The sequence below is a fragment of the Chiloscyllium punctatum genome, chromosome 16 (genome assembly GCF_047496795.1).
Source record: "Chiloscyllium punctatum isolate Juve2018m chromosome 16, sChiPun1.3, whole genome shotgun sequence".
Lineage (NCBI taxonomy): Eukaryota > Metazoa > Chordata > Chondrichthyes > Orectolobiformes > Hemiscylliidae > Chiloscyllium > Chiloscyllium punctatum.
Genome location: NC_092754.1, coordinates 12,102,489 through 12,119,802, shown reverse-complemented (window position 1 = coordinate 12,119,802; position 17,314 = coordinate 12,102,489). Strand labels below are relative to the sequence as shown.

At 43.7% G+C, this 17,314-nt stretch overlaps 1 protein-coding gene across 5 annotated transcripts in view; it reads right to left on the bottom strand.

Annotated features, from left to right (window-relative positions):
- The window catches only part of gpr153 (G protein-coupled receptor 153), a 95,108-nt gene that overhangs the window by 4,971 nt on the left and 72,823 nt on the right, over positions 1 to 17,314 (bottom strand). For all 5 annotated transcript variants that reach the window (XM_072586232.1, XM_072586230.1, XM_072586228.1 and 2 more), the window contains exons 5-6: positions 12,650 to 12,839; positions 9,485 to 9,669 (exon numbers count right to left, since the gene is read on the bottom strand). In XM_072586232.1, the coding sequence (XP_072442333.1) occupies positions 9,485 to 9,669; positions 12,650 to 12,839 (375 nt within the window). The remainder of the gene's footprint in view (positions 1 to 9,484; positions 9,670 to 12,649; positions 12,840 to 17,314) is intronic.

The window sequence follows — 17,314 nt, the reverse complement described above, 5'->3', positions numbered from 1 at the left end:
ACCCAAGTTTGAATGCTGTTCAAATCTTACTGGATGTAGGCATGGGTTGCTTCATTATCTGAGGAAACTTGAACAGTGTTAAACATTGCATAATCATCAGTAAGCATTCACTTCTTATCTTAGTGTGGAGGGAAAATTATCAATGAACTGGCTGGAGTTGGTTGAGCTCAGGACTCTACTCTCAGGAAGCCGGTAGTGATGCTCACCCACTGAGATAACTGGCATCTGATCACTGAAACAGTCTTCTTTTGTGCTGGTACAATCTCAACCAATGGAGAGTTTCTCGAAATCTCACCGACTTCAATTTGCATTCCTACTCTGTCACACCTTGTAGGATCATCTCCTCATCCCTGAAATCTTCAAGTGAACAGTTAATTGCTCTGTCACATGTCACCATCACCACAAGGAAAGGTAACCTAATGACCAAGCACCCTGCTTTAATGAGAAGTGTAGGAGAACGTACTACGAGCAATATCAGGCGTACGTGTAAATGATGTGCCCAACTGTTGAAGCTACAGTATAGGACTGTGTGCTATATTGTTGCCTTGGAGGGCAGTCGGTCTTGCCTCGTCTCTTCTGTCCATGTTTATACCAAGGCTTTAATGAGGTTCAGAGCTGCGCAGTCCTGGTGGAAGTCAAACTGGATATCAGTGAGCAGGTGAAAAATGTAGCACCTTTGATAACAGCTTTTATTACTTTCCTGAGGATAAGAGATTGATAGGGTGGAAATTGCCCAGACTATACTTATTGTGAGTTTTTTGTAGACAGGGTACACCAACTCTCTTTTTGTCAGGTGGATGCCAGTGTTGTAGCTGCTCTGGAACAACTTAGCTAGAGACACAGTTAGATCTGATGGGAGGTGATGGTTGACAGTGATGGACAGTGGAAGCCAAGATGGACTATCTAGTCAGTGCTTCTGATTGACAACCATTGCACATGATTGAGCCTTGTTTTCTGCACTGACCTTCTGGGGCTTGACCATCATTGAGGGTGGAGATGTTCATGAATCTCCTCTTCCAACCAGTTGTTCAATCTTCCACACCACCTGGATATTGCAAGAATGTGGAGCTTACATCTATAGTGACTGTGGAATCACTTAGCTCCATGTATTGTTTGCTGTTCCTATGCACACAGTCCTATACTGTAGCTTCAACAGTTGGGCACATCATTTACACATATGCCTGATATCGCTCGTAGTACGTTCTCCTACACTTCTCATTAAAGCAGGGTGCTTGGTCATTAGGTTTCCTTTCCTTGTGGTGATGGTGACATGTGACAGAGCAATTAACTGTTCACTTGATGATTTCACGGATGAGGAGATGATCCTACAAGGTGTGACGGAGTAGGAATGCACTGATACATTCTGGAGCTTAGAAGAATGAGAAGCTATCTTGTCAAAACACCTGAAATTCGTGACAGATGCTGAAGGGTGACCCCCTCAGCATGGAAGACCTTTAACTAAGAGGCAAAGTTTCAGGTGAAGAAATCAGCTATTTCAGGCTGAGATAAAAACTTCACTCCTGAGGGTTGTCAACCTTTGGAATTCTCGACACCAAAAAGAAGTGGTTGCCCCGGGGTGGAATTTCACAGAGTCTCTCTGACTGCCCACACACTAAAAAAAAATGGTGGGCTAGACTGGGATGTGAAGCCCATTCATTTCCAAAGACTAATTTCGCTGGAATGCAAAACGAAGTGGGGAATAAATCATACAGGAGGGAGACCCAGACTTGGCACAGCCACTTGAACGCAATATCCTTACAGTGTGGAAACAGGTCATTTGGACCCACACTGACCCTCTGAAGGGTATCCCACCCAGACCCATTCCACTACCCTATTACTCTACATTTCCCCTGACTAGTGCACCTAACCTACCCATCCCTGAACATGACAGGCAATTACCTAACCTACACATTTTTGGATTGTGGGAGGAAACCAGAGCACCCGGAGGAAACCCACAAAGGCAGAGGGAGAACGTGCAAACTCGACACAGACAGTCACCCGAGGCTGGGATCGAACCCAAGTGGCTGACCACCAAGCCACCATGCCATATTTGAGTTCAAACATGCTTCATTTTGGCTGCTGCAAAGGCTTTAAGCTGTGTTGTGGCAATCACAAGTTGATGGAGTAGGTGTAAACAATGTTAGAGGGTGGACAATGTCTGTATAACTGTCCTGATCAGAAGGTTTTAGAAATGCCCCACTTTAAAAAGAAACAAGCTGTCAGTGAGTGACTAAGTCATTGTTTAGATGAAGAAGGAAGTATTACTTCAGTTTAAATAGAACTCTTGGGGGGTCTTTCCCTAACAGCTATCATTACAACACTATCAACACATAATTGAGTTTTAAAAGGTACAATTCCATCAACAGTGTTTCCAAGTTAATAGTCAGATTGACATTTAAAGGATTAGTTATCTTTGATGCAGCAGTCTTTGCTTTTAGAAGAGATTCTAGTGATTTAAGACTGAATGGATCCAATGAATGAGAATTTTCTTTCACTATTAAGTGTGTCGGAGTGAAAGTACTGGAGTTTGAGAAGCTTTAGTTTTCACTTCCACAAATCTTACGTGGTAGATACCAGTTAAGGGGCCATGAAGGTGGTGTGGATTGTATGAAAGGCCATGGGGTTGAAGGGGTGGGTGGTTGCTAGGTGGGAGGGGACACAGGTTGACATTGAGTTGGCATGGAGATGACAGTCCATGGATAGGTAGGTGGGGGCATGAGGGTGAGGACTTGAGACCCTAGCAGCTAATAAAACAACTTGGACAAATTTCCAGAGAACCAAACAGCTTCTAATCAGCCCAGCTTGGTACTTGCCCATCCCCATGTCTGCATATGTTCTGGTTCCAATGTTTGTAGACCCAATATACCCAGTAACCCCACCTCCCTCACGGAGCAAACATGACATGTGGTGGGCTCCTTATTACTAAGATGGGTCCAGAGAATCCAAGCATTTTCTAACTGGAGCAGCTTGCATACGTAGCCAAAATCTGGCCATCATTCATTGAGTATATTGAAGGCTAAGATTGATAACCTGTTAGGCACTGAGGGAGAGGTGGTATCATGAGAATGCCACTGGGCCAATAATCCAGTAGCTGGCAGAATTCAAATTCAATCAATAAAAGCTCATAGCGATGAACATGAAACTATCAGTGATTGTCATAAAATCCCACCTGGTTCACTGATTTCGTGAAAGCAATCTGCTGTCCTTACCTCACCTGGCCTAAATGAGACTCCAGATCCACAATAAAGTGGTTGACTTGCTGGGGAGAAATAAGCACTGCTGCAGTTTGGCGATAATGTGGGGCTTTAAAAAAAAATAAAAAGGGGATTCAGAAAAGAAAATAAAGTGGTTGGCTCTTAATTATCCCTGAAATGGCCTGGGAAGCCACTCAGTTCAAGGGCAATTAAAGACTTTCAACAAATGCAGGCCTTAGTACATTCCATAAAAGAGTATATATGTGTTTTAAATCAAAGGGCCTGGGTAAAGGGCAGGCAAGTAGAGTCATTTTGAAAAGGGGGACAGGCTTATATGAGCATTTGGTCTGCTCTAGCCAAATGCCCATATAAGCCTCTTGGCTGGACAGCTGGTCGTGACCCAGAGTGTGAATTCATTTCACAATGGCTGAAGTAACTCTGAAGGATTCTTATTCCCAAACTCTTTCCCTCGCCTGAGGTGTGGTGACCCTTGGGGTTAAACCCACCACCAGCAGCACTCCCTCTCTTAAAAGCAGCTGTATTTCTTACACTACGTCGGTGCCAATTGCCATGTTCCTCCACAAGGTGGCAACATCTTCAGAACAAAACAAGAAACTTCTTTACCAGAAATGGAAGTCTCTGATTTCCCACAAGAAAGTTACATTTTAAAATAGTTTTAGATTGAAGAATAGAGCAAATGAGTTCCTTGGGTTCCAGAGTAAATAGTGTTCTAGTATCTGATTGACAGCAAGAAAAATATTCACAGGGTAGTGTATTTTCCTTTACCAATTCAGGAATGGTTATTGAATTGTATGTGCTGTTTACGCACATTGTAATGTTTGGAATTCAGCGGCGATTGAATTTGTTTGTTTAAGATGTTCGAGTTAATCAATTTTCAGATCTGCTTGAGGAAGGAGGGATGTGTTTAAACTAGATGGTGCCAGTTTAAACTCAGGGCTGAGTTTGAAACGAGTGAAGGTTTCTGGATAACGTGAAGCTGCCTGGCAGTGCTTTACATAGTTAGACTCTGGCAGTGCCAAGGGCAGAAATGGGCACGCAGGATGCTCCTGAAAGAATTGGTGGGAAACTGATCCCCACCAATTAGAGCAGCCAGTTAGTGAGAAGCATTCATTAGGATTCATTAGGCTTTAATTGATTAGAGATACAATTCTCGTCCCTCGCTCAGGCAGAAGCACCCACCTCAGGGAGCTACAGCTGATTAGTCAGCAGGTTCCAGGAAGAGGTAAGTGCAGGATCTCATGGCGAGTAGTGAATGAGAGATCGGGGGTGGGGGGGGGGGGGTAGAGAAAGATCAGCAGGGTGGGGAGAAGAGTCATGGTGGTTAGGAGAGGGGGGTCAGTGGGATGGGGGAGAGCAGGGTGTTTCGGAGAGGGGTCAGGGTGGGAAGAGGGGTCGGAGAAGTGGGGAGAGGGGCCGGGGATGAGGAGAGGAGCTGGGGGTTTGGGAGAGGGGTCGGAGGAGGGACCTGGGGTGGGGAGAGAGGTCAGGGGGGTTTGAAGTGATCGGGGTGTGGGAAAGTGGTCGGGATGGTTAGGACAGGAGTTAGGTGATGGGGAAAGGAGTCAGGGAATTGACAGAGAAGTCGGAGGTAGGGAAAGTAGTCAGGGGGGTGGGGACAAGGGCCGGGGGGGTGGGTGGAAAGAGGGGTCAGGGGCATGGGGAGAGGAGTCGGGGGTTGTGAGAGAGGTCAGGGTGATTAGGAGAGGGTTCAGGGGTTTGGCAGAGAGGTCAGGGGTGGGGAGAGGGTTCGAGGGATTGTGAGAGAGGTCAGGGTGATGAGGAGTGGGGTCAGGGGTTTGGCAGTGCGGTCAGGGGTGGGGAGAGGGTTCGGCGTGGTTAGGAAATGGGTCTAGGTAGGGAGAGTAGTCGAGGGGTGGGGAGAGGGGTCGGGGAGTTGTGAGAGAGGTCAGGGTAATTGGGAGAGGGGTCAGGGGTGTGGGAGAGAGGTTGGATGTCTTGATGTTGAGGCCACGGTAACGAGCTCTCGAGTGGTGGTCACACCTTGCAGGGGGTGGAGAGGGAAGCCAATGTAGAAAGGAGGCTTGTTCTCCTCCTTCAGACCTAAGACCCATGTTCTGCCTGGCATTGTCCCTGACACTCTTCCTGCCAGCCTCAAACCTAAGACAGGAAATAGACATTTAATTGATCACTCAATGTCCTCAGTTGGTGGGAGGGTGGTGTGGTGCTTCCCCAGACTTTGCTCGACTCTGCTGAGACTGAAGGACAAGCCAGAGATCGGCAGGTAGAGCACCTGAGGAATCTTCGAGGTGTTCTCTGGCGCATACCTCTTCCCCAGTCTCACTGAGGTGCCATAAAGTTCTGCCCAGAGTTAGCAACATATCAGCCAATACAGTAGTGGAGATGGATGATGTTAGGATGGTGGAATTAGACTGTCACTGTGATGGAGAGAATATAGATTTCAAAGCTCCACTCAGGCTCAAATTAGTGGCAAATCAGCATCTTCCCTGTGAAACATGCCTGTTTATTGCAGTGTCTGCAGAACAATGCAATCCATTACTCAAAATAAATCAGCACAACAGAATCACCGGGCATAATGCTGTCAACATGGAAGAGATACGCAAACAATAATTATAATATACAGCAGGGTGAAGTTGAAGTAAACCAGCTGAGAGAGAGCTGTCAGAACCAACAATGCCTTCTTTCCCACAGAATGCTAATGTTCACAGAGGATATATAATAACTGTTTTTAACAAATGATATGACATTGAGACTAGTGATTCTTGTAAATAATCTTTGTATGGGTGCTGGCCACTTGTGATAAAATATTTGACCTTAAAGTACAGATTATCTTGCGAACGAAACCACTCAAGAGAAAATAAGAAGATAGACTGTAATATATTCCAACTCTTCATCAACACACAGGCTGAGGGGCAGGAAGCTCAGTAAAGCAAATGTGTCTATACGTTCCAGATCTTCTTGACTCAACCAAGTGCTCTTGGTTTATTTGTTGACTGCTGTAATGTTCACGTGTACTATGAGCTGCTCAGGTAGTGTCTTCATTTTGTTAGTCGGTGTGCCTCGATGAGCGTTTGTTTCAGGTTGGAGATGGGGTTGGTTGATGCAGGGGGCATCAGGTCAAGAGAGGGCTCTTTGAGGAGTGGGGAGAAGATGTCAGATCTGAAAGGGGAGGAGACCAGTACATGAGGAGTGGGAACCATTTCACAACAGCAGCTAAGACGGGGGGGCCCAGATGGAAAGTTGGATAGTCAGCAGGTTAAAGCTGTGGAACTCCTTACCTCCTTCAGTCTTCCCTTCCTCATAATCTTCTGGCCTTTAAAACCCAACCTTAGCATCACCTAATGACTACTTCCTAATTTATCATGACTTCTTTCCTCTTCTTTTCAATCTTGATGGAATCCTACACTCTAGGCCTCAGCTTCTCAATAGCAAGAAGGAAAGAAAATGCATTTATAGCACCACTCCCAGGCATGAAAAGACCTATAACAAAATCAGCCTCCTGGAATTGTACCAAAGCAACACTCCTGGGCGTTCGGTCGTCCTTTACATGGTACTAAGCTGCTTCCCATCATGTGGCAATCCATTAATGACATAAGGCAGCTAAGGACATTTTAAGGAGAATAATGAGGTCAATCTTGTCCAAAAATGTTTGCTGCAATTCCAATTTTCCAAAAAACTGATAATCCTAGGTGGGAACTGAGTCAGGGAGCACCCAGCGGATTTGGCATAGCTCCATGAAAATGTGCCAAACGACACGTCCAGGCACAGTGGGAGTATCTCATTGGCCCACTGGGGAATTCATTTTGCTGGCAGTTTTGAAATTCCTGTTTGTCTTAACATCTGTAAAAACAGTATAAAAGCATATTTTTAATCTTTTCTGCAACTAAATACAATTGGAGAAGCCAGCTCAACGAGAAAACAATTCCAAAATACTATAGCCAATATCCCCCTGATTGTTATGGTGACAGTGACCTTCGCAGACCTAGAAGGTTCCAGCTATAACCCTGAGAGCAAAGAAAAATTGGTGAAGCCCCGCGTGAAATGACCACCAAAATGGCAGGAGTGAGGCCTACCTATCAGGTCTGATGGGCAATGGATTAAGTCACAAAGATTACACTCCAAAGAGCGCCAGGTCTCTATACTTTAGTTTGATGGCGTTTATGAATGAACAGCTCCTTAACCAAGAAAACGCAGTGAATGGCCAATCGCAGGTCGTCAGAAAAAGGCTGAAAAGAATAGAAGGCAAAACAAGCGAAATCAAGAAATAGCTAGTTGCCATAAATGTTGGAAGTCCATAGCTTATGAGAGAAATGGAAGTAATGTTCCACAGTTTGAGATTCTGAGGAAAAATGAATTAGAGAAACAGATTGTGTAATGAATCTTGATTTCAACAAATGAAGATGCAGGCATAAGGAAGACCATGTCAGACAAAGCACCTGGAGGAGGGAGGATCCAAGGAGCAATTATTATGGGGTTATGGTAAAGAATAAAAACTGAAGGCTACAGAGGAGTATTCAAACCTGTGTAGGAAGTGAATTCTTTTAAGAAATAAGAGGTGGTCGTGGTGGTGGGAGAAATGCTTGGTATGAAGGAAGAAATTGGTAGGGGAGCTCCATTACTCATCAGAGAAGATATTGAGGCTGTGCCTGCTCATGGATTTTGATGAAGGGTGCCAGCAAATAAACCAATACCACAACAGCCAATTCAGGATAGTGAAGCTGGAACACAGGGCTCAGATTGATTTTAATTTTCTAGCCATCAGAGAAGAAGACTGCATCTTTAGTTTACTTTGTATTTGATTAAAGATTCAAGAGATAAAACATGTTTGCTCTTAATAAAACGTTTAACCCACAGCACATCATTCCAGGAGGTTGAATTTATGGCTACCATTTTGAAAATGTCTTAAGTTTTCAAAATGATGAAACTTGCCCAACTTAGAAATGTCAATGGTAGGGCCTCTGAGTAACAATATTGCTTTTACTTTAACTTCTCACTGCGAGGATCGATAACAAATAGAATTGATATTTGTTGTACACTTCAATATTAAAATCCCACTTCTAAAAATACTGCATGACCTCAACTTTATTAAAATGTGAAAATCAGTACCTTCTCCCCAAGTCCAAAATTCAAATCACTGAAATAAGTTCCTGCTCAGGCCATAAATAGTTGATTCCCAACATTTAATGAGATTGTTAAAAGATAGATTGCTCACCACTGATGGCAAGAGTCATTGTTCTTCAAATAAAGATTAAACTTCAAAATTACAGGAAAGAAGTGCCAGCAGGAAAAATCAATTCCTACTCCTTTCATACTGGGTGAGACAGGAACCCTCAACCTTCCCTTTAATTTTTTTGTACGGTGTCTCCTTTGCTGAATCTCAATCAATTTGAGTGCCTACGCCTGAAGATCTGTGCAATAAATCAACATAGACTATTCCCTCATACCTGTTTCCCTGTTATATTCCCATTCAAATAGATTAGTCATATTTTTCAGTAGAATTTTATACATTAGCATGACTATAATAATATGTAAGATATGATAAATTGCAGAATACTAACAGAAAATATTCTGAAGAATGAAGTAAATCTTTGACTAGCCTGTAGTTAAATTACAATGTGGAGGTTTTTGAATGACTGTTGTGAGATTACATTTCAGTAAAACACAAGCTAATTCAAAGGCTTAAGAGAGTCGTGATTCCCCAATCAATCATAAATACTTGTGCTTCCCAGTGTGGGTGTAGTCTCTGTCGGTCGGCCATTAGTATGATAGGTTCATACTTTATTCACATTGATTGAGTCTCAGACTGGGATGTCACTGAGAGTGCTAAGAGATTTCAGTGGAGAGATTCCTCCACCAGCTCACCATCCAATGGAGGCCTACACTAGAACAGATGTGGGCGGACAGGGTTACCCTTCACCACAACTTCTACCTTTACCCAAAGACATGACCAATGAACCTGCCAACTCACAGTCTAAACCTACACTTGCAGAAAGGCCCACAACATTTATAATCCATTGAAGGGCATGTGTCAGGGCCTAGAGTGAAGGAGAGGGACAGAGGAGCACACATCGGAGTGGGGTGATGTTAGGGAAACAGAAGAGACTTACAGAACAACAGGGATCAAAATCCTAACCTCTATGACTCATAAAGAGGCGAATGACTATAGCCAGCAAGCAGAATGAGGAGAACTCTGAAGGCAAATGATTTATTTGACTCAATAGCTTGGAGTAAAAGTATGTTTTAATAACACAACAAATTCTAATCTCTGGAATCCAGGTTTAGACAAATACCTGTAAATATTGCATCTTATCCTCTTGCATCTCTCTCATTGGGTACACCTGAGGCACTCCCCTTTCCAGAGCTGAGAAGTCATACTTGGCAATGCGATCTACTGTCAGGATTTCAGTGGTGCAGTTATATTCATAGGGTCTTTCAAAGAAAGATTCCGAGTGAATTGCTCCATCCTGACTGTTTCCTAAAACAAAGAAATTCATCTTATGAGTCATTTGTAATTCAAAATTGTCTAAAGCTACATTTGCAACACATCTTCTCTAAAAGGCACTGCTAATGAAGCCTGAAATTAAATCAGAAAGTAATTTCAAATTAAATGTTTGCACTAAAAGAGTGCGTAATAGTACATGCCACTTGGGAGGTAATTTGCTGAATTAGCAATGAAATTCATTTGGAGATATTAATGCGTGGACACACTAAGGGCTAGACTGTGCAAAGCATAGAACTATTGCTTAACTATGGTCATGTTTCCTTTGGGATATTGAACATCCTGAACTATGAGCAAAATATGGCATCCTCATGCACTGGGCCGTATCTAAACAGCAGGCCTTACATACTGCAGCAAATCCCAGAAGGGATCATCAACAGAAGGTCCTGGGTTCAAGACCCACTCCAAAGAATTGAGCACAAAAATCAAAGCAGATACTTTGATGCAGAGCAGAGGGGTAGCTGCGATATCAGAGGTGCCGTCTTGTAGATGTTAAATCAAAGCACTCCCATTTCAATACTGTACATAGCTCTCTTGGCACTATTCGGAAAAACAGTAGGGTGGAGTTTACATCCAGTGGCCTGGCCAATACCTATCCCTCAATCAACATCACAAAATCAGATTATGTTGTCATTATCACATTGCTGATTGTGAGAGCTTGCTATGTGCAAATTGGTTGCTCTAGATTACAAGTGATTTCATTTTGAAAATACTTAATTGGCTGCAAAGTGCTTTAAGACTTCCTGTGATTTTGAAAGGCACTATATAAATGCAAGTCTTTTGCTGGGTGTCACATTGTAAAGCTGATACCAGCCTAGCTACAAGCAGCTATTATGAGTTCACTTTATTAGGGGTTCACCAACGAAGGCAACAAAAAACATTTCAACTTTGCAATGGGCTGAATCTCACATTTCTTTGGCTAAATCTGAGATGCGTTGAGTTTTTGGAGGGATTTCCATCAGGAGGTATCGTGAGCTTTCTCGCTGTATCTTATCAAACTCGCCTCATTAACCACTTACGTTGCCCCTATTATGTCGCTAACATCTGATTTGGACCCACCTTACCACACGCTGCTCCCAGAATAACTAACCACTCAGCAGTGCTGGAAATCACCAGCATCCTTTGCACTAGTGCCACCTTTAAAAGTTCTTTGTGCACCTGGACTATCAGCTAAGAGCTGTTCTGCATGGTTCCTGAATGTGGCAGACAAAGGGCATTTAGTGCCATGCTTTGTGGGCAGGGACTGAGAGGTGTTGCTGGACAGAGTGGCTCAGGGGTGTGACTTCCTTGTCTCCCAGGTCCATCGGTGGGGAACACCACACCACACCATGCCCAGCCTAATCTGAGGCTGCCTGTTGGGTCAGGGCAGAACCTGCCGGCTGGAGGAATGCACAACCATTATAGGAAGAAGGTCAATGACCTTGTCCACCCTGTCAGGATAAGTGCCACTTTCTTCTCCATGATGTGTCACACTCACTCTATCCTTGACATTGTATCCAACTCCCACTACATCCCATCTACCGTTCTCATTATTGTCTGGAACACCTTCCCTCACTTTCTGTGGTCCCCCCCCAAACCCCAAAGGCACTGACTCTGATGTTCTTTGCTGCCCTTTCACTGGCTAGGGACACTTCCCCACCCTGCAACAACATTAAGAGCTGTACCACCCACTTGCCTGCCTCCCTCACACTCCCGGGGTGGGAGGGTGGCCGGAGGGAAACAGCCTCTTGGATGCAGACAAGTGGTGGAATGCCAGATGTTTGGCTCTTCACCCCTTATAAGGGCAAAATCCCAACTCTGACCACTCTGAGTGGCTGACTGACCATGTCCTAGCCTCTGGACTCTAACCAGAAGCTGGCCTAGTCTCAGTGCCAGGACTCCCTGAGCAAAGGCTATTTCCCCTTCTTTGACTGACCATCATAACAAGCTTCCTTCCTTTGTGTCTGCCCTAAACAGAACAGCAAGACAGCAGTAATCTGAGCCTGGTATCTCTGGCTGAGGGGGCAAAGTGCAAATAATCAATGCAAGACAATGCAAGGCAGGGATGCAAAGAGCATCCAGGTCAGCTCAGATTGAGTGCATGCTATGACAGTGAGTGAAGAGCCTGGAAATTCAGCCCCATCCAGTCCACAAGCTGGTTGCGTGTCTATGCTGCAGTGTTACACTGATAATTACCAGTGCAGCCCAAGTGCAGTGTGAAGAGCAGAAGTGATCTGTAAGTGGATCAGAGATGTGCCATGAGATTTCTTAGAGACTGGCCCATATCAATGGGATACGTGTGGATGGTGCCCATGGCATGTGCCCTGAGATGTTCTTTCCCAATGTACAACATGGAGGTCATTCAGAGCAAGCAGCAAGTTGAATCTGCAACACATCAGCTCTGCTAGCTATGTTGAGGTTTCTCCAGAGCTAGTTTGCTTTGATAAGATAGTAAAATGGTGTAATTAATGGATTAGTTAATTAAGTGTCAATGAGGCATTTAATGAACAATAATCCTCCTTAATTAGTTACTGTCTCATTCCTTACACACCATGCCATTTGTGAAATGCATAGAAGATGGAGCGAGATGCTTTCATCATCAAATCGGCTTCACTGAACTTTTCATCTGATTTTGTCACAAAGCTTAACTATAGTCCACATCACTCAGAACTCTACAAGATTCTGACTATTGTGTTTTTGTCTTTGTTCAGTGTTGTGGAAGGCTGCACCATGTCCTATGTACAGAAACAACAGAGATAGGACCATATGCCATAGGTACAAAGGGACTTTGTACAGACTGGGCCCCTTATTAAACAGTGGACAGTGTACAGGCTGTACATAGCAGCGCTGCAGTGTGCCACTTGGGTTACCTCATATAAACTTAGGACAATGACTTTAAATGGACAGAATTTACAAGCTAAATTCAAGGCACTAATTGATATTAACTCTACAGAATTCAATCAAGAAGGACCATTACCGTCATCTGTTTCATCATTGGACATAATGGCTACACATTTTTCCCATACACTTTTCACATCAGCCCTGTAGCGGTCACAAGCCCAAAGGAATAACGGCAGGAGAATAGACTGCACTATGGAGCACCATAGGAAACACAACACCATCCAAGTGTAAGAGGTATCATACTTGAGACTTGCAAAGCTCACCACCTGAAAAACAGAAAGGAGAAAGTTCATTTGAATCTGAAGAGCTCGCAAAATTCTAATTCAAACTCTGATGTTATGTCTTGATCTATACAAGGTTTATTCTTTTACACCCTCTAATCTCCTCCCATCCCTCCTTTATTGATAGAAATCCACAGATGTTGGTGACATTCTGACACTTCATTCACCTTCATTGCTGACTACCCATGAGCAAGCATGAGTCTCACCTCTGAGTGTCAACAGACATCAGAGATGCGCCTGGTCCTGTCCACACCTCAATATCAAGTATGAATGGGAAACTATGGAAATCCAGGGTTATATCATTGAAATTGTCGCCCAATTGTCACCAGCTCTGATGAGCTAGCTCAACAGTGACTGGGGATTCCAAATTTACACAATTTAATTTCATTATTTGGGGCACAGCATAAACTTCACACTCACCATAAAGCTAGAAATGGTGAGGTAGAGACAGGTGTGATCTACAGTTGTCACATTGCTGAGCTTCATCACCAGATCCCTTTTAAGGAAATCACACTTCTTAACATACATCTTCTATTTTACCAGTGCTGCACTGTGCTGGTAAATTCCAGAGGGTTCCAGTGGACTGGAAATGTGATGCCTCTGTTCAAGATGGGAGGGATGCGTAAACCAGGAAACTATAGGCCAGTTGGTCTACCATCTGTTTTGTGAAAATGCTTGAGTCCATTCTTTAGGAAGAAATAGGCTGGACACTTAGAAAAGCTTCACACAATCAAACTGAATCAATATGGTTTTGTGACAGGTTAATCATGTTTGACAAATCTGCTCACGTTCTTCGACTAGACGTTCAAATCCCATAATTCCAGGACATAACTTGTAAATAATCTGAGACAGCAAACAAGGTGGTCAGTGCAGGCTCAAACTGAGGAAAGGCTGATTTAGGATTGATGTCAGGCAAGTTTGTTTCATTCATTCACAGGATGGGAGCATTGTTGGCTCGGCCGGCATTTGTTGTCCATCCATAATTGCCCAGAGGGAAGTTAAGAGTCAGTCACATTGTCTGGAGTCACATGTAGGCCAGACCAGGTAAAGATGACAGCTTCCTTCCTTTGGGCGGCACGGTGGCTCAGTAGTTAGCACTGCAGCCTCACAGCACCAGGGACTTAGGTTCAATTCCAGCCTCGGGTGACTGTCTGTGTGGAGTTTGCACATTCTCCCTGTGTCTGCGTGGGTTTGCTCTGGTTTCCTACTACAGTCCAAAGATGTGCAGGTCTGGTGAATTAGCCATGCTAAATTGCCCATAGTGTTAGGTGCATTAGTCAGAGGGAGAGGAGTCTGGGTGGGTTGCTCTTTGGAGGGTCAGTCTGGACTTGTTGGGCCGAAGGGCCTGTTTCCACACTGTAGGGAATCTAATCCAAAGGGACATTAGTGGACCAGATGGGTTTTTCCTGACAATTGACAACGGATTCATGGTCATTGTTCGACTCTTAAAACCTGATTTTTATTGAATTCCAATGCCATCATCTGCCATGGCGTCATTCAAATCTGGTTCTCCAGAACACTACCTCAGTCTCTGGATTAATGACTAGGCCATCACCACCATGCAGTTAAGCAATACTTGCAGCAAGTTTCTGAGTGGGGTGATGAAAGCAAAAATCTTGCATCCATTCAAGACTCAGTAGAGGCTCTTGAGGTAAACTGCAGATCTTTATCTTTGGACTGGTCTTTGAGGAAGGGTGGATTAAACATCTTAAGTATGTGGTCCTTTTAAATTATTTTGCACACATGTGGTAGCTTAAAGGGCTGACTTAGGCACAGCCTGTATGAGGACTTTCAGATTGCTGTGCAGCCTTGCAGCAATGTAATATATTGTTCATTTGTATTTATCACAGGATCCTATTACCATTAGCCTCCAATGGCACTATATTACAAAATTAAAAATCATATAATACCAGGTTATGGTCCAACAGGTTTATTTGGAAGCACTAGCTTTCGGAGCGCCGCTCCTTCATCAGGTGGTTGTGGAGAATAAGATCGTAGGACACACATTACAAAAGGCAGGCTCATTGCACAAGCCATGAAGGGCTGAAATAAAAACTGAAATTGCTGGAGAAACTCAGCAGGTCTGAACTCAGATCTGACGAGGGGTTACCAGACTCAAAATATTAACTCTGCTTTCTCTCAACAGATGCTGCCAGACCTACTGACTTTCTCCAGCGACTTTTGTTTATGCTTCAGATCATCAATAATTGCAGTTCTTTTAATAAATGGTTGATCATTCTGGATGTAGGTTTGCTCGCTGAGCTGGAAGATTCATTTCCAGACATTTTGTCACCATACTAGGTAACATCCTCAGTGAGCCTCTGGATGAAGCAATGCTGATAATTCCTGCTTTATATTTATATGTTTGGGCTTCTTTGGGTTGGTGACGTCATTTCCTGTGGTGATATCATTTCCCATGGTAACCTAATCTCCTGTTCTTTTTCTAGGAATTCTCATGCACGTCTCTGTTTGGCTTGTCCTACAGAGGATGGATGTATTGTCCCAGTCGAAGTTGTGTCCTTCCTCAACTGTATGTAAGGATACCAATGAAAGAGGGTCATGTCATTTTGTGGCAAACAGCGACGCGCACGAGAATTCCGAGAAGCATGGCATTCCAACCAGAACTCTATCAACAAACACATTGAGTTATACCCCAGCTACCACCCCCTGAGAAATGATTTCACCACAGGAAATGACATCACCAACCCAAAGAAACCCAAACATATAAATAGAAAGCAGGAGTTATCAGCATTGCTTCGCCTGGAGGCCCACTGAAGATGTTACCTAGTTGGGTGATGAAACATCTGGAAATGAACCTTCCAGCTCAGCGAGCAAGCCTACATCCAGAACCTCGACCTGAGTTACAAATCTTCTCAAGACTGGCTATGTTTGATCATTGGATAGCTCTCTGAATTTCTCTGTCTCTGAATGGGAAAGGCAGTCAAACTCCGCGCTGCTCCTCCCCATGCTCAATATTATTGATATTGGCACTTTATCAAAAGAACCAATCAATCTAATCCAGGGCACAGTTATTGGAGGTACACTGTTTGTATCACTCATACAGTTTTCTCCCCTTTCCTTCCATTCTCACTCTTCAGCAGGATATGATTGTACAGCTGCTGGACGGCCATCCAGATCATTGACCACTTGCTCCTGAAAGTTGACAATAAATGTTGGCAAGCTATTTGACGAGAGAAACAGCACAAGAAGTTCAGGACGGTGGCTCTGTGGTCAGCACTGCTACCTCACAGCATTAGGGACCTGGATTCAGTTCCAGCATCCGACAACTTTCCATGTGAAGTTTACACAGCCTCCCTGTGTCTGTGTGGGTTTCCTCCCACAGCTGAAAGGTGTACAGGTTAGGTATATTTGCCATGGGAAATATAGGGCTACAGGGATTGGGTAAGATGCTCTTCAGAGGTTCAGTGTGGACTCGATGGGCTGAATGACCTGCTTCTATGTTGTAGGGATTTGATCAATCCTGGACACTTCTATTTTGTAAGGCTGGATTTATGGAGGGAGCTGTCAGCAGTTTACTTGGCCCGAAGAATAAATCAATTCCCATTACACTGATGGATTCTGTTTATCAACAAAGGCATTCATGTTGAATTCACATAACCCTTTTCAAACAAACTCATAAATCAAAGACAATAGTTGTTCTAAAGGAAGAGTTATTTAAATTATTACTTGCAAGACCAGTGGATTTTAGATTCAATTCAACAATAAAAGCCATGCAAAGATCACAGCTCACAGTGCCAAATTGTTCAGAGCAAAAAGTGACTCATCCCTTCATGATCTGGGACCTTGCTGGTCAGTGAAGTGAAACAAATGAGGATAATATCGGATTAAGTGTAAAAACATGTTGATGAGTCACATCACAACTAAGCAATGATTTAAAAATACAAGAAGACAGTAGCATAGTCACTGCCATTCGAATTTAATATTTAGTTCATTGACTGCCTTCCCGAGATCACACACACTAAATACAAGGTAGATGAACTTCATCGTTTTGTTTTGTCTCTCTGATTCTGTTTTAACCCTCAACAGCATGTACTGAACTATCTCAGTATGTCAGGGCCTACCTCAGGCTGCAGCTAGTACACTGTTCCAGCCTGAAGTGAAGACATGAGATGATCCCACACACTGCTTATACCATGGTATAAATAAGTGTAGGGGTTAGGGGGTGAGGATGGGTTATTTGATGTCCTGATTTACAACGAGGGTGGTACAATACACTGATATAGTGGTCTCAATTTGAAAGCTCCATGAGGTTCCTCTTATTGAATAGGTAGGTAATAGAGGGATACGGATATTGTAAGTGAAGATAGTTTTATTGTGGAAGGGCAAAATGTGATGGCACAGGCTTGGACAACCGAAGGCCTGTTCCTGTTCTGTATTGGTCTTTAGTCTATTGGTTTTCAGAATGTAGAGTACCTAGGACTAGGAGACACAGATTAAAA